Source organism: Dermacentor albipictus, chromosome 1 (genome assembly GCF_038994185.2).
Source record: "Dermacentor albipictus isolate Rhodes 1998 colony chromosome 1, USDA_Dalb.pri_finalv2, whole genome shotgun sequence".
Lineage (NCBI taxonomy): Eukaryota > Metazoa > Arthropoda > Arachnida > Ixodida > Ixodidae > Dermacentor > Dermacentor albipictus.
Window position 1 is genome coordinate 130,234,795 of NC_091821.1, and position 20,850 is coordinate 130,255,644.

The 20,850-nt window shown below is 44.0% G+C and overlaps 1 protein-coding gene across 4 annotated transcripts in view; it reads right to left on the minus strand.

Moving 5' to 3' along the window:
- Window positions 1-20,850, minus strand: part of LOC135896839 (zinc finger protein 425-like) — a 38,731-nt gene that overhangs the window by 12,531 nt on the left and 5,350 nt on the right. For 3 of the 4 annotated variants that reach the window (XM_065425322.1, XM_065425320.1, XM_065425321.1), the window contains exons 3-5: window positions 19,790-19,993; window positions 10,880-11,000; window positions 3,813-4,184 (exon numbers count right to left, since the gene is read on the minus strand). In XM_065425322.1, coding sequence (XP_065281394.1) covers window positions 3,813-4,184; window positions 10,880-11,000; window positions 19,790-19,993 — 697 coding nt within the window. Of the gene's footprint in view, window positions 1-3,812; window positions 4,185-6,947; window positions 7,200-10,879; window positions 11,001-19,789; window positions 19,994-20,850 lie in introns of those variants that run through there. The other variant, XM_065425323.2, reaches the window with a different exon arrangement.

Consider the following 20,850-nt stretch of genomic DNA (forward strand, 5'->3'; position numbering starts at 1 on the left):
ACGGCCAGGACGCCGCTCACTCCGGCTCACTCGGCGGTCGCGCGCACTCGTTGCCTTCGTGTACGCTTAGGGTATGGGTGGCTCGAGCCATAGTTCTTGAAGGATATGTCGAGTTCTTTCTGCTGCCATGCCTGAACCACTGTTCCTTCTTCAAAAGCGTGTGAGTCGAGAAAGTTTGCAGCTTGGATATCGCAAACTATGTAGCACTGAAGGGCTCTACTGGTTTTGCAATGCATATATTCGCCGTGTCTGTCCATAAATTTTGCGTAAAAAAAGAATGTCTGCAAATTCAATACGCGAAGTTGTGTACGATCCTTCACTAAATACGTAACATTCCTTTAGTACTTTGCAATGAGAGACATTTTACATGGAAGAAAAATCTTGGTACTATTTGGTGTCAACGTACGTGTTGTCTATGTTAGAAAGACACTGCCCTGCAAAGCTCTCATTATGATTCTTATTACTCTGGTGAGTTGTTCTTGTCAAATATAGGCACTTTATTAATGCGTAAAAGAATGAGGCGCGCATTTCGTACGAAAAAGTTTGCTACTACTTTCACCACTCTCTGAAACAAGCCCCCATGAAACGAATTGCTCATGACTGCTGACACGACAGCATGTCATGTAGATTATTACATAGTTAATTCACAAATACCATAGAAGCAATCACCTGAAAGAAAAGTGTTGTGGTTAAGATCAAGAGCCAATTAATAGCAAGCGATGAAATGTTTCATGGTGACCCTCAGTAGCCTTTATCGACAATATGGCGCTGACCTCAAACAACAGTAGCAACAGACTGTACTTATGATCATTGATCGTGAAACCCATCAGTGCCGTACAAGTTTGAATTGAAACCATAAAGCAGTTTTTTACAGCACCAGTTGCAATGCCTAAACTATACTCGAGTACTGCAGCGCAGCTTAGGCTGCCTAGAAAAGGAAAATTGAAGCACCTTCTGCTTCACCATTTCTCGATCCAGCGTTGTTTAACTCTACAACCGGAGAACTATTAGCTTCGTCAGTACATAAAAGAGAACCTCGCAAAACTTTGTGAGGAAGACACAACAAGCCTTACATATTTCACTTGATTTTTTACCCTCCACCCGGGAATTATATTTTCAATATGTCCGATACTACTAATGAATGACGGTTCGGCTTCTTTCTGGCTGCAGCCATACAGTCCAAAACGCATATTTCACTAAAAAATTTGGGCAGAGCGGCCTGTGTCAGATCGCCAAACAGATTCGTCATGTATATTCCTCAAGCAACAAACACCAGTAAATTGCTCAAGTAAGTTGAACGTGTAGCACGGTAAAGGGAATATATATTGGCACATTCCTTTTCGTATTCTGCAAACAGCTGTAAGACTCAATTAACTTTACTTCAAAAAACCGCTATTAAACACGCGAGAAACCGCCTAATTTTGAGAAGTAGTTGAAGAAGCAAATGGGGCTGGTAGAATGTAAACTGCAGTGTTACTTAAGCCCCAGTCTTACTGCCGAGTGTTTCTGTGAAGAAATGCAAAAATTCTATATTATACCATGAACTTCTTGTCGTGAGCAAACCTGTTGTGGCAGATTAAAATAGAGGTAAATGTTGTACAAGTCATACATAGCCAGTGTTTGTGACATATTTGTTGCACCGCTGCAGGCATAGTATCATAACTGGATTCTTATATGCCATGTTTTTGCGGTTGTCGATCCGCGCATGAAAAAGCCGCACTTGGCTGGTCTGCGCTCGTTCGGCTGGCACTGTAGTGTTGCCTTTGCCGTCTAAGAAACAAGCTCTTTGAATACATTTTCCCAAATGAAGACGTTGTAAAGATATATTTGAGACTGCCATAAGTATACAAGCAGAGGGAACGAGAGCGCACAAATGAAATCACAGCAGAAGGCGCCAGGATACCCCCTGAACTGCAGCAGACGACAAGCGTGAGTACTTGCCCTGACGTCACGTGAGAGGCGCTCGCAGCCCCCCTGTAGTTCGTTCTCGGGGCTAATAGCACTCCTCCACTGACCTCTCTCTCTTGCGTGCATCTGGTTGCGCGAGCTGTGCCATGCCCCGTGGCTACGTGCAGCGGTGCAAAAGATTCGTGTATTCACTTCCGCATGCCACGCAGGCAGGTGCAGCGGGGTGTGGCCTCCGAGATCTCCCCAGTGCAATCTCGGTGGTTACGTGCAGGTCGCGCCATGCTGTGTGGCTATGTACAGCGGTGCAGAGAATTAAGGCTCATTCACACCGGCGACTTGAGGAGGTCGCACGACCATTTGCGACTCGCTATCAAGAAGCGACCAAAGGCGACTGATGTTCACACTGGCAAGCCCGGCTGAGCGCGACCCGCAAGTCGCAATACCGGAGATTATCGTTCTCAGGGAGAACTCACGAAATCTACGCGGAATTTGCCGCGATGCGGGAGGAGGCGGGATGTAGACATATGAAAGATCACTTCCGGTGTGCCACTGATTGGTTTATCACTTTTGCGACCACGGTCGCGCGACTGAAAAATCGCGCAGAGAGCGACTGGCCCAAAATGGTCGCTTTGCTACCAACTTGGTCGCGCGACCACTGCCAGTCGCCGGTGGGAATGAGGCCTTAGTGCATTCATGTCTCTCTTTCTCTATGCTGTGCCACGCACGCAGCAGCAGCAGCTGGATTTGGCCTCAGAGACCTCCAAGGGCAATCTCGAAGGTCATGCCCAGGCCGTGCATTCACTTCTTCCTCTCCCTGTGATGCGCTGCGTGGGCTAGCAGCTGGGCGTGGCCTCATAGATCGCACTGGCATGGAGGCAGTCTCGGAGGCCATGAGCTGGCCGAAGTTCGCTTGCCTCTTCGATCACACAGTAGAGCGCCGTGTTGTGTGCCACATGCTGCTCGACAGTGATGAGCCAAGTGGAAAGCAGGCACGATAGACCACAATGGAACAGAAGTTTAGGCCCGTAGAAATGTACAGAAGAGCTCTGATTTCTGAGCAGACACACCAGTGAGCAAATGCACAGGGCAGATAACTTCTGCTCAATAATTCCCAGTCATTCAATAAGTATGGCTCACTTTTCAGCAGCCCATGTAGGAATTTAGTGTTTTGATTTATATGGCAAGTCTCGCTATGTTTGCATGCTCTTGGATCACATTTCTCTCCTTCAACGAATACATTGTGCAAGCATCTGTTGACATGCTAGTCCTTTGATTTATTACTGACATGTGGTGTCCCACATAACTGAAAGCAGTTGTTACTCATTTACAATGTCCTGAGTTGTCCAGATGTGCATTACACAGACAGCATCAGAGATTCCAAATAAATGTATATAAGCCTAATTTCACATCAAATTGGCTACATGCAAGCTTCATATTTCCATTTTTATAGAAATGACGAAATATTTTACATTTGATTGAATATTCGGAGGCTCTTTTTCTTCAATAATCATGTTTGATTTAATTTAGAGCTTTTGCTATTCGAACATGCCCACTATTTACATATGTAGATAACTACAGGGAAGCTGTACTATCATAATAGTAAATAGTAGGCAATGGCACTGGCCAATTACTACAAATGTGGTGAGGTGGCACACAGCTAGAAAATTAATCAAAACAAACTCAATACAGACTCTGCTAAATGTTGGACAACTTCCTAACAGTTGCAACCCCCAATGTTGCCACTAACATTCTTGCGAATGAGGCCTAATAGGCTTGAGGTACATATACATGTAATTGTGTGAACCACACAAAATCTTTTAAGATCAACCTTTCTGCATGAACAACAAAAGAAAAAGGGGGAACAATGAATGAAAATCAGGCGAGGAGAAAGTTCAGCAACCCACCTGGATGCAGGCATAAGGGCAGTGTGGGCACTTGTAGGGCTTGGTACCAGAGTGACGCATCTTATGCCTGCGCAGTGAGTTGTGGTCACCGGTGCGGTACTCGCAGAGGTTGCAAGCAAATGGCTTTTCCCCGGTGTGCTGGCGGAGGTGCATCTTGAGTGAGCTCTGTGATGATGCCCGGTGACCACAGTAGGAACAGAGGAACGGGCGCAGCTTTCTATGAACGGAGTCGCGGTGCAGCTGAAGCAGGCGTCGTACACGGAAGCACCTCCCGCATTCAGAGCATGCCTCTGCTGGCAATGAGTTGGTGCTACCATTTCCCTGAGCTGTTGCCACAGCTGACCACTGGCCCGAACCCTGCCTGTGGATTGCCTGCAATGTCAGGAGCATATAGCATACCATTATCTGTTATGTTCTCTGAATAAAATAATAACATCTTTCATTTGAAAGCAGTACTGCCTGCTATGAAAGAATGGTACAGGGACAATAAATGCAAATGCTGAATGGCACTAAGGTAAATTAGGTAAATAAGAACTGCAACTTTCTTGTCCAAATTGTCAAAAACAGATGTAAATTGTTTTCTACAACACCTTATGACCTTACAGCATACACGTGTTTAGGTGATTGTTGTGTCTTCAAGTACGCAGTAGCCTACTTGCCAAAACACATGTTTATTGCCACTTGCAACACCACAGAAAAGAACCACAAGGCACTTACGTGGCCGTCTTATATAGCTATACACAGCTACTAATCAGTGTCATCACAGACACACACACAGGCACGTGCATTATATCTCAGATACAACAATTCAAGACCTCAGCGACGTAAGAGTGCCACTACAAGTTCTATCTAAGGGGTGATGACACAACAGTGATCACCAGCGTTACAGAATTTTTTTCCATTGATTCTATTCAGTTAATATCCACTATCTCGGCGATAGTGGAGGCACAGTTTTGTGCAAGCCAATGGCAAAAGACAAAAAGAAAGAAAAATAAGAAATATCATTACAATATTTGTGTTCATCATATTAAAAGTGCAGCTCCACTGACTACACTTCATTGAAGAATTTCTTGCTGAGCTAGCTGGTGAATCATTACATGCACATTACACATGGACAGATACACACAAGAAAAAATACAAGTCTCTGGTTCATTGTTCATTTTCTCTGTTTTTCTTGTGTGCATGCCTATTCTTGTCTAATGTTAATGCATTAGCTTTTAAAGGGACCGACAACTGATGTTTATCGGATCCATGTTTTTTTTTATGTAACCATGTTTTCCTTACGTATTCATGACGTAAAGCATAGTGTCAAGGGTGCCCAGTCTTGCAGTGAGTACATCAAAAAAGCAAAAGAATATTTTTTATAGAAGCTTTTATACACAAACATGATCATGTAACACTGTGCCAAAAGCAGTGATAAGTGAATACAATAGTGATTGTATGCTGGCATGTGAGTGAAATTGACAATAGGGGCAGTCCCAGCATAAGAAATTTACCTTTTGCTTATCAAGGTGATCTTCATGCAAATCATGCTTTCAAAACAGTTGAAATATTGCTACAGAAATATATACATGTATTTTTCTATTTTCTGTCAAGCTGTATTTTATGTTCTGGTCATTTCAAAAAGCCAAATCAAGTACCGCTAGTAGCGCTTGTTTGGCAGTACGAACATGGATGTACGAGTTTTGTATCTCGCCAGAAGATAAAACCATAGACAAAACAGGGAATTAGCAAGCTCCTACATGTACAAAACAACTCATGCACTACTAGCCTACTACAGTATTAGCAGTTGTAGGCTCTAAAAATAGACACACAGACAGCACCACTCTCAGAGTCAGTGTGGGGTGAAAACTTCTTTGTGACGTTCATGTCATTCCTGTTTGCTACAGTACTGCCTGCAATGGCCTTCCAAATACATGCAGAGATTCCACTTATGCCACCACTGTCAAGAGTGTGTGTGGGGACCCCATACAAATTACCAAGAGCCAAAGCTCTGCAACAATGCTGTGGTTAGTGTATCCAGCTCCCAAATGTACATTATATTAGCCATGGGGTATGAGTTGGTGAGAACTCTTAGCTTTCTCTGCCCTTTGACAAGGGTGAAGCTGAGGACGATGATTATTACCATGACATGATAATGACGACTTCATGATGATGGGCGGAAGGAAGGAGGGGCAAACATAGCATACCTTTTCATGCTTTTAAAAGCTGTCACAGTAAAGCATGTTGCAGTTAATGTCACCTCACTTTGTGTACACCAATCAGTGATCTTGTAGAGCAGCTCTAAAGTTAGTATAAAGACTGTTGTAGCATGCAGTTTGATGCAGCTTTGTTTACAGATTCATGGCCTCCTCTATTTTTTTTGTGCCTGCCGAACGCACCCTCCGCGGCAGTCGGCGCACTTCGGTTTGTTACGCTACTGAATGCCGAGTGGTGGCGCTAGTCACGTTGGGGTCGTGTGCGTTCGTCTTCCGCGGCTGCACCACGTTGGCGGCCAGTCGCATGCGAGTATTTTGATCATTGTACAGTGGCAATTCAATCTCTTTGGCTCGCACGTGCAAAAAACTAAAGCTTCCTGGTTTGCGTTGTTATGACAGCACTGCTTAGGCACTGCTTCGTGCTTTAGGGACCGAAAATCGGCGACGCTCAACGCATGCTGATCCACCTGTCCCGTTCCACCGGTGAGCCAAGAATTTTGTGATTTTGTGTGTTATTTGTAGCCTGCACAAAGTCCTATATCTGTCTGTGGCGTACTGTGTGTACAATTCGAATATTTGTGGGCACATTTTCTCAGACTGACAGATCTTAGTTTTGTTATTGCGCTGAGCACGCTCGACGAATTTGTGTGGTTGCATTGAAAATTTTAAGCATGCGACTGTAATATCGAACGCATTGTTAAACCGCTGACCATTGCCTTGCAGGATTTAATGGCATACTGCTGTGTGCCGCTTTGCCGCTCAGATGGGAAAAGCAAGATTCCAGGCATCTCTTTCCACGAGATTCCGGCAGACATGGCGCTACGGGAACAGTGGTTGAGAGCCATACGGAGGGACAACTGGGTGCCGAACACTACTTCGAATTATTCAAGAGTATGTAGCCGGCACTTCAAGGAAACCGACTTTGCGGAGGGCAAGCGGCGCCGTCTCAAGAAAGGTGTAGTGCCCTCCTTGTTTCCGGAATACCCTTCATACATGAAGCCAAGGCAGTTTCAAGAAAGGGATACAGAAAGCATCAAGAAGAGGGCGTTTCCGAAAACCAAAGAAAAGGAACCTGAACCGGCTACAAAACGGCAGAAGTTGCAGGATGGCACAGATGCAGAAATGTCGGAGCACAACTGTCAAGAGGCCAGCCCGTCGGCTTATCCAGAAAGAGATGAACAGGCAAGACCTGAAAACGAAAAGGAATTACAGGAGGCTTCAAATAGCACAGATGCAAAGTTTTCACATCAAGCAACGCAAGTAAACGTTGGAGTATCTAGCCTACTTGCAACTGAAAGAACAAGATGGAAACGCAGAGAAAGGGATCTGAAAAAGCAGGTTGAAAAGCTTCGACATACAGTTGACCAGTACAAAACAGAGCTTGAAAAAATGAAAAATGATTGCAATTTTGGTGATCTGCAGTACATTCGCCAGCAGGCTGAAGAGAAGCATATTTCAGCTGTGTTTTTATTGGATCAAATTGTTAACTTTCGCCGAAAAAAGCCAACTTGGACTGAAGACGTAGTGCGCCACTGCATCGTACTACGCCACCTGTCAACAAAAGCTTATGAGCACACAAGGAGGGAAATGCTATTCAAGCTACCTAGCAGAAGCACCCTTCTGAATTACCTTGGGAGCAGCTCGGGCGAGACAGGTGTCAACCACCTAGTGCAAGCAAGACTGAAGGCTGAATTAGAAAAGCTGGATGCACCCCAATCTAGAACCTGCTCACTAATAGTAGATGAGATGCGGATAAAGCCGAAGCTTCAGTATAATAAGCAGCGAGATTGCTTTGTCGGTCAAGTCGACATGGGCATAGCAAGTGCACCTGACAGTGAGCTTGTTTTGGCAAACTCCTTGCTATGCTTTATCATAAATGGGCTCAGCACTACTTATAAGATTCCCGTTTCATACTTTTTTACGAAAGGGCTAAGTGGCTGTCAGCTGTCAAGGTTGCTTCTCTATGTAATGAAAGAAGTAGAAGAAGTAGGGTTCCGTATAGTACGCTTGGTGACAGATAACCATAAAGTCAACGTAAGTGCAATGAAAGAGCTCTGCGGTGGGTTTTTGACCTACAGAATTCCCCACCCATGCAATCCCGACCGAGAACTTTTCCTAAGCTTTGACTACTGTCACATAATGAAAAATGTGCGGTCCCAGTTTCTGTCACGAGACCTCGGCAAAGCTGGCGAGGTGTCTTCATCCCACCTAAAGAAACTGTATGAAATGCAGAAAGCATGGATTGTCAAGCCAGTAAGGAATTTGAGCAGGAAACATGTCTATCCAAACAATATTGAGAAAATGAATGTTAAGAGGGCAGTGGAAGTATTCTCTTCAGATGTTACTTCAGCACTCGAAGTTCTCGTGAAGCAAGCTGGCCATAGCTGCCATCCTGCTTTTGCTGGTGCAGGACCGACAATAACCTTTATGAGAAATATATATCGATGGTTCATTTTGCATGACACAAGTAACACCATGCAACATGTCCAGCAATGCTTTCCGGATGTGCGGCACTACGACAGCCCAGATGATGATCGCCTTGAGTGGCTAGAAGTTACGTTTCCCTTGTACATGGAGGAATTGAAGAGAAATACATCATCTCCTCGTGGATTCCTTACGACTGAAACATATGAAGCGCTGCTGCTCACGACATACTCCACTGTTCATTGTGTCCGCTTCCTTCTCACGAGAGAAAATTTCGGTTTTGTGTTAACAAGGAAGTTTAGCAGTGACCCCATCGAGTCATTGTTTGGGACACTCAGGCGGTCGGTCGGTTGCAATGACCAGTTGGATGTCCGTTCTGCAATCTCGGGGCTAGAAAAAGTTTTGAAGACGGGCATCGCAGCTGTGTCGCAGGACAGTAACGCTCTTTGCGCTGAAGAGCCTGGACCATCTAAGGGGGTTTTACTTGAAACTCCACAGGTGTCGAAGAGCTCAGCTGAGCTTCCAAAGCAAGCTGTAAATGTACTGGAAGATCTCAGGCGGCCAAATGTGGCAAAGTTTGCAACACTGCAAGTGTCAGCAACGGTTTATGTTGCCGGATATATTGCCCGTGTAGTTAAAGAGCATATTGAATGTGACAGCTGCAGTGCAATCGTCACCAAGCCTTTGACTAAACAGCCACTTCAGATGTTTACTTTTCACCAGGACAGAGGTGGATTGTTATACCCTTCAGACAACCTGCTCCACGTCCTAGAGACCCTGCGGATATTTGTCCAGACAGCACTTCAACACTGCCCAATGCTTCACAAACCTCTGCAAACGCTCTTAGATGCAGCTGTACCAGCTGTTTCTAAGTCTGGCTTTCTTCATTGCCCCAACACCCAGCACCACCATGATGTAGCTAAGTTGGTGTGCTCAAGATTTATAAAGCCGCTACTAGTGAACTATGCCTTTGCTGCCACTGACAAGAGTGACATCTACAAAACTTTCTTCCAGAAGCCAGTGTCGAGAAAATATGTCAAGTTGTGAACTGCTGATGCTTCACTCTGTTTCCTTTCCATGCTGGGAATAATTTTATTTCTTGTTTTGCTTAGAAATAAAAAGTTTGGTTTTTCTGTCTGACGTGCTTGCAGTGCTTAGGTACCAAAAATGATGCTCACGATCCTGACAAGATGAGCACACGTTCCTGACAAGAAGCAGCCAGCTTGAAACATGAATTATTCGCGAACGCTGATAAATTGCTCAGGAAATGCACAGAAAAATGCGCAACCTGCCTCACGAGCGGCGCGCGACCACCGCTCCGCCGCTGAAACTGCATGCGCAGCACCCCAACGTGAGTGGCGCCCCCACCGCGATGAGTGGCGGCCCCGCGCAACTGTATTGACGGCGCGCCCCCTTTGTTCGCTCCTTGATCCGGCAGGCACAGAGAAAATAAAGGAGGCCATGACAGATTTGAAGTTATAATGCATTTTTAAACTGCAAGCACTGTGTTGAATTCTATCAACATAAAGCAAAATTTTAATTTTCCCCATAACCTTATGACACATTTTGGTTGGTTGTTGGTCCCTTTAAACTTGACATCATCTGCAGTGTAATATCAGACATATGAGCCCATCTGTTGAATGAAGCAAAATTACTGTAATATGTGGAAGAAAAAGGCGATGCTGCCCACATACACAACTTGCCTGCTTTTGGAGTTTTATAAGTACACAGCAGACTCCCCTTCAAACGGCCTCTTCACCAAAACCCGTCGGAAATTTTGATTGCACTGAAGTTGTAAAGCACTATCCAGAGTGTTCTAAATAGCAAGAACTTTTCAAATCATGATGTTTAAGGTTGCAAAACTGTAAAGTGGGTTATGAGAAATGCTGTAGTGAAAGGCTCCATATTTAGTAATAGTTAAACAAAAGCAAACAAAATATTGAAAGATGATGGTGCAAGGAGACAAAATACCCTTTGTGCAGTAGGGGCTCTCTCTTACTTCCTTGACCTGAACCTCCAAGCAACATTGCCCTCCTCCCTTTTTTCCCCATTTGGAGCTGAGGGCCCACATGACATTTACATCACGACCCCATCTTCCTTTCTTTTCTCTCACTCTCTTCTTTTCTTGCTGCACAGTACAGCATGGGTGGCGGCTTTGCGCATTCTACTTTTCACAAGGATGCCCTTAGTTGTCGGCATTGTTGCTGGCCGCACATGTGGCATAGACACCAGTGACAATGCTTCTGCTGCCAGGGAGAGAGGCTCTTCCTGGAAAGGGCATCAATATGCTCTCATGTGATTGAGGTCTATCATTTAGTATGTGTACGTATGGATACCAAGCTTAATACATTTACACTCATATCAAATTGCATAGGTGCGCTAACATTCCTAGAAAAAGTTCTGCACATCATGCACTCACTCTGTACATGCTCAGCAAGCTATTACCTTGTGGTTTCGAAGCTGCTTTCCAGTTTTAAAGCCTTTGCCGCAGACATCGCAAAGGAAAGGCCGCTCCTCCCCATGAGTGCGCTTGTGTAGGTTTTCCAGCTTGCTCAGACTGTACGTGCTGCACCAGAGGCAACAGTTTTTTCAAGTCACAAAGTGACTTTCAGGGGAAAACAGTGAGGGGAAACAAGGACTGAGATACACATAAAATGAGTGCTGTCCATCGACAAGAGTTGATAGAAAGTGCTTGTATTGTATGTATTTCAGTCCCTGTTTCTTGCCCTGTTTTCCACTATTCACGCAATACCACAGTATCACATCCTTTTGCAGTTCACACAGTGTATAGACCATATATTGAATAAAGTCTTGGACTTTGAATAGAAAGCAATGCTTTCAAGTGCAACTGGCTAATTAATAGACCAGAGGTAGATGCAATGTAAGTAATGGATAAAACAGCTATGTTGTAAAAGATCCAGGGGGGCAAAATGAGGAAGAGTGGGGGGGGGGGGAAGGGGGGGCTTAGTGGCTTTTAAAATGTTATTTCAGTTCCTGTGTCCTGTGCTGCCCTCATTTCTACCAGCTGTCCCAACTAAATGTTACCAAAATTAAGAAAATAATGATTGCTTTATGCAAACGGCACTGACTGCATGTTCATGAAAGTTGTTCGTGTTAGTCACGAGTACACTTTCCATTTTGTGGAAATAAGTAAGTTTTATTCATTAACTTTTTATTAGCTTACTTAATTAAAAATATGTAAATTCAAAAGTAGTGGACGTTGCAAAGTGACTGATAACAATTTTAAGCAACCTATGTTTTGTGTGGTCCTGTTCTGTCAAAAAAAAAAGAAAGTCTGCAATATCTTAAAAATACCGTGTGACAATGCACCTACGTGCCAGAGACTACAACATACAACATAAACCGCATCAAATAAAGCCTAGGCTACCACACTGCGAATGAATGGCCATGCCCTTTCCCCAATGCCCCTGTCAGTAGTCTCAGGCGCACATCTTTAGTTCGCATCAAATGTAAACGCCTAGCTTTGTATGTGTTCAATATTAACCAGTATATATGACGATGAGTTTTACATCTGGGACTGCTGCTACCAGTGTTCCGACTCCGAAATTGGAATGACTCTGGAATCATTGCACATTTTCGCAACCCCGGAATGGAATGGCAATGGAATTACATCTTTTTCCAAAAATAGGGCACTTCTTTGTCAAAGTATGCAGAAGAACTAACCAGCCCACATTCAAACATTGGTAAGTCAGGGCCTAGAATCTAACAATAAAGCAGTATTTTAAGATGCCTTGGCAGATTACAAGCAAGGTACATATATAAGCAATGTGCCTACTACAATTCTGTCCTTATAGACTGAGTTGCTCTGAAGTTTGCCTCGATTCTTCGCGTAACCGCGGCTCTATGCCGTTGGTATCCTTTGTGTGGAACTACGGCAGTGGCATACCCCCCCCCCCTTGTGCATAGTTATTTTTTTTTTTACCTTGGTGGTGACTTCGCCCCGGCCGCCTGCTGTCTCCCCACCTTTCACTTTTGTTTATGCTTCTGTCCCCATCGGTGACTCGAACGCACATTCGAAAAAGCACTTCTCTAAGTTGTGATGCGTACTGATGCTGGTGCAATGCTTGTGTTCACAGCAAGCTTTCGCATACCAGCTTGCGCACCGTCTCACCTTGTACTCCTACCCCAACCCTTTTGCAATCCTGTCCCCCTTGTCTAGACACATGGATGCCTTTGCCCGAAACTCTGTCAACAAAGGTGTGCAGGTAAGCGCAGCACATAGTCGTACATGATGAACGGCACACCCTCTCCCTCCATACAGAGAGAGACAGAGAGAATAAACTTTTGAAAGCATTGGTTCAAGAAGCCAGCAGAAGCAGGAGAGGCCATATAACTGCTGCCATGGCGGCGCCTCCCCGAGCCACGATGCGACGATTTACGCCGACGGAAAATGCACGTTCACTCTGTTCTAGGGAGCTCTGTTCTAGGGTGGGTGGGTGAAGGTGGGGGGGGGGGGGGGGGGGAGGTTCGGGTGGCACTGCCGCTGCGCTGGCGCCTGCTGCTGGCTAGAGAAGCCCAATGGTTCATTCCGTAGCTTGCTCATACTGTGAATCCTAGACAATGCTTCAAAGCATGCCCCTCGGCTTTCTGTGCTAACACCCCCACCCTCCTTTCCAGCCTTCTATTACAAATTAAAAGCACTTCGATAACGCACTGCCACACTGACTCCTGTGCCAAGTGGCTCATGCACGCAGTAAATCTGCCAACATGGGACATTGGAAAAGTTTTTAAAAAATTACCTGAGAAGAAAACAAACAAGTTGCATGCTGCAAGCTTTGCTCCAAAACTATACATGCTGGAGTTGAAGTTTCATCTAATTTGATTTGGCACCTAAAAAGAAAGCATAAAAGTGAGTACATGCAACAAGAGAAGGAGTTGGTAACCCAGCCGAAGATAACTTCAGCCTTCCCCGCTGGGTACAGCTCTGTGCCTGTTCATCAAAAGGCTGCTCTTGACGACGCCATAACCGACATGATTTACACTGACATGGAGCCCTTTCGCGTTGTCGAGAGGGAGGCATTCACACAATTTGTAACGGTAAGTTTGACAATATTATAAGCTGCCTTTCAACAAAGTAACTGCTTTGTATTCTTTCAGATTCAGGTTGCCGTCCCGGGCTACAAGTTGCCATCGCGGGATGACCTCAGAGAGAAGTTCCTGCCCAGGAAAGTATCAACACCGCAGACCAAAATATTGTTCTTTGGCGAGTGTGGAGCATGTCTGTATCACACTAGAAGTGTGGACGTCGCGGTCTACGGAGGGCTTCCTTGCTGTCAAAGCAACATTCGTGGACAGCAACTTCACGGCTCACATGTTCCTCCTCAGGTTCCCTCACCTGGCGGCAACTCACACAGCTGCTCAGATCTGCTCCGAGTATGACGCAGTGTTGCTGCAGTGGAACATCACTGACAAGGTGAAATATGTATTTTCATACAATGTCCTCTCCGTTAACTTTTTTATTTCATTTTCCAGGTCCTTCGTGTGGTGACAGATAATGTTTCATCAATGATAAAGACTGAATAGGACGATGATGCTGACAATTTTGACAACTGCCCGGAACACTTAACCAAGGAGCTTTTATGCGAGTTCCATCAGTTGGAGAAATTTCGATTTGGCTGCACCGCCCACAGCCAGTAGCTTGCCGTAAAAGATCGTCATCTGGCAGCTATGCGCTATTAAATAACATATTGGTTTCATGTTTCGTGCATTGATACATTACTTATTTATTACTATATTCATGAACAATTGTTCAAGAGAAGCTTCGTTAAGTAATGTGCCATGAATGCATGCACAAAGAATGTATGAATATAATAATTGCAGTTTGAAAAGTAAGGGCAGACAGCTGTGCTTATTACAGCCTCAGTGTTTTAAAGCTTTATTATGCAACTACCCCCAGCTCATGTCTAGCCAAATTTTCGACCGTGCTTCGCTTTTTCGTCTTAGGGATTCGTGGTACATTTGCTGCCGTGGCCAAGGTCACAAACGCTGCTTCCCATCAAATAGTGGCTGTGGATCATTTTTCTGCCGCAGGCCAGGGACCAAGCTTACGCGATTTCGAGGTCTGCTCTCACCATGACAATCAACTGTTCTGAAATACCACTAAAGACAAACAAAAACAAAACTGGCACACCATGTAAAGAACACCCACAGTGTGCTGAAGTTACATTTTAAAAGATTTGGATTTGGTTGATTCCTGGTTCAAGCCATTTTTGTCTTATTGTATTTTGTGCTCCTTGCTATTTTTCTCCTTTCGTGATCTCCCTCTCCTTCTTTATTTTGGATTACAACCCCCCCTCCGCCCAGGAATGTCGCTCCTTCTAGTACAAAGCGCTCTGCCCCTAAATACAGTTGGTTGGTACATATGACCAGTCAGCAAGGCTGCAGTCTGCTGCTAGTATGTTTATTTTAATTATGAAGCCCATTTCATTAATAAAATACCAGCTGTTGTGCCATAGCCATGACATTATGTGCATGACATTTATCTCTCTCTAAAGAATAGGAAGGTGCTGCCTATGCATTAATGTTCACTCATTTTATTGTAGCGCTGGAGAAAACGCATTTGTCAGTCCCCACTTTATTTTGCCTAATGCAGTCTTGAAGAGAGTCAGTGCGTTGAGTGCAATACCGTATGAGATTGCATATGTCATCATTTTATTTCTAAAACTATTGCACATTGCACGTTTGCTGTTTGTGCTACCTGTACTTGCAGTGACAATATTCACTAATTGTCGTTCTAGCTTTATTTTAGGACTCAAATGCTGAGGAAGTCGTACAAAAATGCAGCACCATCTTTGCATCAATATGCAAGAGCACCGCCGACACGGAAGGTGTATTGAATGTGGCCAGTGTGCATTTGAAAACTCACAATGCGATGAGGTGGAACTTGCAGTTGTGAATGATGAGAACACTCATTAACACTTGTTCGAGTTATCCAGGCCTAACAGAAACTCTGCACGCGTGCAAGAAGGCTAAAGTGTCTAAATATGAACTGATGCTGGCAACAGCTTGATTGAGCTTCTCTCCCATGTAGAGGAAGCCGCGATTGCTGCAGAAAAAGCACGAGATAGTCGGGCTTTTGCTTCCTGCGTTGCAAATAACGAAGTTTCCCTTGCGGATACCTTAAAGGGCCCCTTACCAGGTCTGGCCATTTTGAGCTGACAAGCACAGAGCATACAATGCGCACCAACGATCACGTTTGTAAAGACTAACATCGCTACGCCCCGCAGAAAGGTCTGAAATTTCAATATGAATGCCGTTTTCCTTTCTCCTCGCGGCCACTGCGCTCCAAGCCGGACAGTGATGTTGCTTGTGGTGACATGCGACTTCGAGAATTATCCGAGGCACCATCTGTTATTTGTGTGCTAATGCTTGAATTCAGGAATTGAACTATAGAGAAATAATAAAACACACAAACGGAATGTATGCATGTTTTTTGCTTTACTTCGCACCGAAACAAGAAAGATGCACTTCTGCTTTGTCTGCTTGTTCCCACGGTCGTGCAGTCACATGCGCATACACCGAAACTATGCCATTTTCTACCGTGTTGCAGCGCGTGATCATGCTCTGCGATCCACTTGTTCTGCCTCAGTATTCGTGTAGCACTGAATTATACCACTAGTAATGTGTCCTTGTGCACAGCACACAACATTGTGTGCTGCGCGAATGAGACAACAGCTCGTATGTGACGCTGTCAGCGGAAGTGGGTTAAAAAAAGAAAAAGAAAAAAAAAAAACGAAAAAGGGGGAAAAAATGCGAGGAGAAAAAGAAAAGAATGAATGCGGGACCTGTGACGTCTGCGTCACACGTTCCTCGAGCTACAGTATGGGAGAATGCAGGGACGAAATTTCACTTGCAGAGGCTAGACGGGGCGAGTGGAGAGAGTGTCTTGCTTGGCAGTGGAGCCCGTCTGCTGAAATCATGGGTTCGCGGCACTGAAATATTTCTCTCTCGGCTATTAATGAGCCGATTTGAAAAATTTTTGCGGCAGAACACTGCCTAAAGGACATGTAACAACTTGCAGCATATGACAAAAACTTGCTATGGGGCCTGATGAGGGGCCCTTTAAGCAAAGGCACCCTTCTTTACAAAGAGGTGGCTGGAGGCCTACAGCTTAGCCTGGAGAAGTAGTTAGCAAGCACATGGACTGAGTCTGCTTTTTTTGATGGGTGCCCTCCTAGACCCATGGTTTAACTGTTCTTGGTGTTCAGCTGCAACAACCGAGCAGATGCGTTCTGCTGTGCTCGGGAGGAGGCCTTTTTTGGGGGGCAGGACAGTACCAGCACCATCTCGAATGCAGACTATGAAGCAGGGCCAAGCAGACTAATGTTTAAAAACATCGGGCAAAATGAAAATGCCCACAAAGACAACATGCCTGGATCCATTGCAGGGGAAATTTCTCTTTACCTTACAGAGGGAACTTGCAGAGACACGGTTAAGCCCCTGACTTATTGGAAAGCGAATGCTAGTCACTGTCTTTTGCTTTCCCCCCTCACAAGGGTAGTTTTCACTGTGAATGCGACGTCAGCTGATGTGGAACGGGTGTTTCCTACAGCATCCCTATTAATGACAGCGAAGCAAAATCGGCTGTCAAGCCCCTCTTTTGAGCAGCTCATGTTTGTGAAGCACTACACATAGTTAGGTAGAGGGCAATTGTTATCACTTTTTATTTATTTTTAGAACTAACCGTTGAAGCAGCCGCCCTTTACACTTCGGGTTTTGAAAACTAAATGGCGAAGCGCCCATTTCGCTCATGACATTTTGTTGCAAAATTTCGATGAATAAAACCAAAATAAAGCTTCTTTTTGCACCTTGCACTGCTTGCGACCTTTATTGCAGCATTTAAAGATGACAAGGACACCTAAGCAAAAATATGCGATGTCGTCATTTTAGCATTAACACATTTAAGCTTAAACAATATTAAAACATCGCAAGCTATTAAAGCATGCTGACCATGCAAATACTATAGGTAGCAGGAGAACTGCCCCTATGGGAATTAGTAGGGTGGTTGTAGTACTGTATGATATATGTCATCAAGCCACTACCCCTTGACTTTGGTAATGTGTTTTGCGTATTTTTGCGGTTCATAATGCGTCTGATGACATCAGCTTTATGGTGCCTTTAACGGTAACTCGATAAAACTACCAAGATGCATTTCCTACGTTGAGGAATTAGAGGAATGGAATTGAACTACCCGGCCATTCCTGGAGTGGGAATGGGTGAAGTGTTTTCGCTCTGAGGAATTGTAAGGAATGGAATTGGAATGGCATGGTGGCACCCATTCTACAACACTGGCTGCTACTGCTGGTGCGCAGACATGCCGTGTGGTGCATTTAAAAATTTTCCAGGATTTCTTTTTTTGTTATAAAAGATGTCTGCACAAGATCCAGGTTTCTTAAGTGCTGTTATCAGTCATTTATTGACACCTTCCACAACTTTCTCATGGACCCCATATCGATTAGGTTAGCTAAAAGTTAGCCAATTAAACAGGAATTACATAATTATTCCTGTATAATTTAATAAAGGTACAAATGACTAGCATGAACAATGCCCATCACCATACATAGAACATCATTTGCATAACTCCTCTGTTATATTTTAATTGGAACAGCAAGTAGATACTTTTCTGCACTAAGAAGATACTACTTTCAACTTGTTGCTAGAACACAGTGGAGCACATTTGAAAATTGAACAAATAAAATATAGATGTGAGGACAAATGTCACATTCAACACGTCTACTCTGCAAAGGATGTTTGCAGTATAATAGGGCATGGCCACCTAGCTTGAGCTAAGGTCAAGAAATATACTAATGCAATCTAAGTGGGAATGAACAACGTAATATCAGCAGTCATCCTTGACAACTTCTAGCATTTTGTTTATTTACTTAAGCACAATTTTCAAAATACATTGTTTAAACATTTGTACGTCATCACCTTTCCTTCTTCTTCTTTTTTTTCTTTACTTTTTATAGTGGGCAAGCTAAAGCGAAATGTTGGCATGTGGCAGGTGGCTTGCACAAGGTGTGCACGCGCTCCGGGTGACCCGAAAGCCCGTACCAGACCTGGCCCACAGGATGTGCTCAGGCAGCCCGACATCATATCGATTTGGGCTCGGGCTGGGCTCAGGCCACTGTGTCATTCTGTTAGGCAGGGCGTGCCTGGCCACGCACAGAGCCCAACTCAAACCCAGAATATGGATATTATTGGAGAAATGCCCTTGAGCCCAACATGCAGAATTTGTTTGAAGAATTTGAAAATACCTGTTTAAAGCCCGAGTCACTGGACAACTTGTTGTTCTTGCTAGTTAGTTACGATGTGGCTGTGTGTGTTTTCCGAATATAGTAGTCTTTGCGTGTTTAATTAGTTCTTAATTCAACATGGTAAATAACATTTAATTAAATCTGAAAAATTATTTAGTCCTTTTAACAAAGTCTCACAATGTCGGGCAGGGTCCAGCGGGCCCGGAAATACGGCCCGTGCACAACTCTAGCTAGCATGTCACTACTGTACTGTCCCTTAACATGGTACAAACTAATCAATCCAGTTCTTTATCAGACCTGATGAACCCAGTAAGGTGACAGAAAGTTCATTATGTTGGTGGCTGCTATAATGGTGGTGTCAGCCACAGCTCGGGCATGACACTGCATGCGCGTGCTGCCTACATTATTTGCTAAGTGATGCACAAGAACAGAGCTATATCACAAATTTTTTCCAGCCATCAAAAATAATCAGTGCTTTGTAGCTTTAATGGGGTTTCCAGGGTCTGCAGACAGTAAAAGTGATTCCTTCATGGCGTGTTTGAAAGCAGTGCTGTCATGATGAACTAGATGGCCTTGCAAGGTATATTCAGAATATTGCACGTCTTGCATTCAAGACAAAAAGAAATGTGTACATTGAAAATAGAACAATGCAAACAGTCAGGTTCAGCATCTTCAACAATAGTGTACCACTTCCTTAAATAAAATTTCAGACCAGGAAGCTCAGTTAATTATTCTTCATAAGCTGCTTATGTGGAGTGTAAGAAATACCCAGAGTTGCACGTTATTACAAGAAGCGTAGCAATATTTTTGTGCACATCCAAGTGAAAAGGCACATGTCACATTCTGTGCTCAATTGGTAGTCACATTTTGTGGTTTGCTGAAACAACTATGAAAGGCAGGGAGGATAAATAATATATTGATGCCAATACTTTGTGACCTTCTGCTCATGCAAGCAAATAGGTCTTTTTGTATCCCTTTTGTACTTTGCATCTCATTTTAACTTTTTGTCGAGTCATGTGTAACAATAAGCACATAATTGAAATTGCAATAATGTTGAATAAAGAAGGCACTGAAATACCGGAAGTCACACTGGTCACACTGATGAAGCTCCATGTCGCACAAGTGATGCCTCCAAAGATGCCCAGTCATGGTGCGCCATCGAAGACAGACCACTGAGCACTCAGGACAGGCGAAGTCTGGTGTGTCAGCTCGGTGACATTTAATATGATATTCCAGATTTTCCAGCTCACGGAACCGAACATTGCAGCCCTTACGCTCACAGCTGCAGGAAAAGAAGAGGAGGCAAGGAAAATATATAAAATTGACTGAATTATTACATATTAAAGAGGAGAAAAGATTATTTATTGTCTCAAACAGCAGTAAAATTGATTGAAGCCCTAGGTAAAAAGGAAGACAAGCATAAGGGCAAGCACTGAAATCAATTTATTGAACAAATGCCACATGTTTATTCATTTTGGTTATGAAGACTATCAAAACGTAATGAAAAGAAAAAGACCTGTGAGCCTAAAGGTAGCAGTAACAAGGCTATGATATATACGGCTTTCCATAAGGCATTATTTCATGCCTACATAAGACGAAACTTATCAATGATGGACACTACTTATTTACTTAATGTAATGGAATAATATCTGGTGCTGCTACTTAACTACGTTGGCTGCATTGATGATGAGATATTGTACAGCAAAATATTATTTGCTCAAACATAAACTGAACTCAAGTTTTTATGCGATATTTTTACAGCAAGGCCCTCCCAATGACCACTGCTACCAACAACGAAAATTTCAGTACCATGAACTTCAGTAAATGCGAATTTCTGTTGTATAAACTTTTTCTGCAACAATGTCCAGCCTCACCTGCCAGTTAATTCCTGCACTTCTTAGCTCCAAATTGCTGCTTTAAAGGATCCCTGAAGCACTTCACTAAATAATCATATATGGCCTCACTATTAAAGGTCATTGTCTCAAAAATCTCATGCCACAAAACTTTTTCGACTCCTTCACCTATAAGTGGAGTCATACCCAACTTTCTCTATTCATCTCTGCCAGCACAATGAAGATACACAGTGGAGAGGCCAAGAGAGTAAAGCCCCGGCCTAATGTTGAGTGTCGCAGCAGCGAA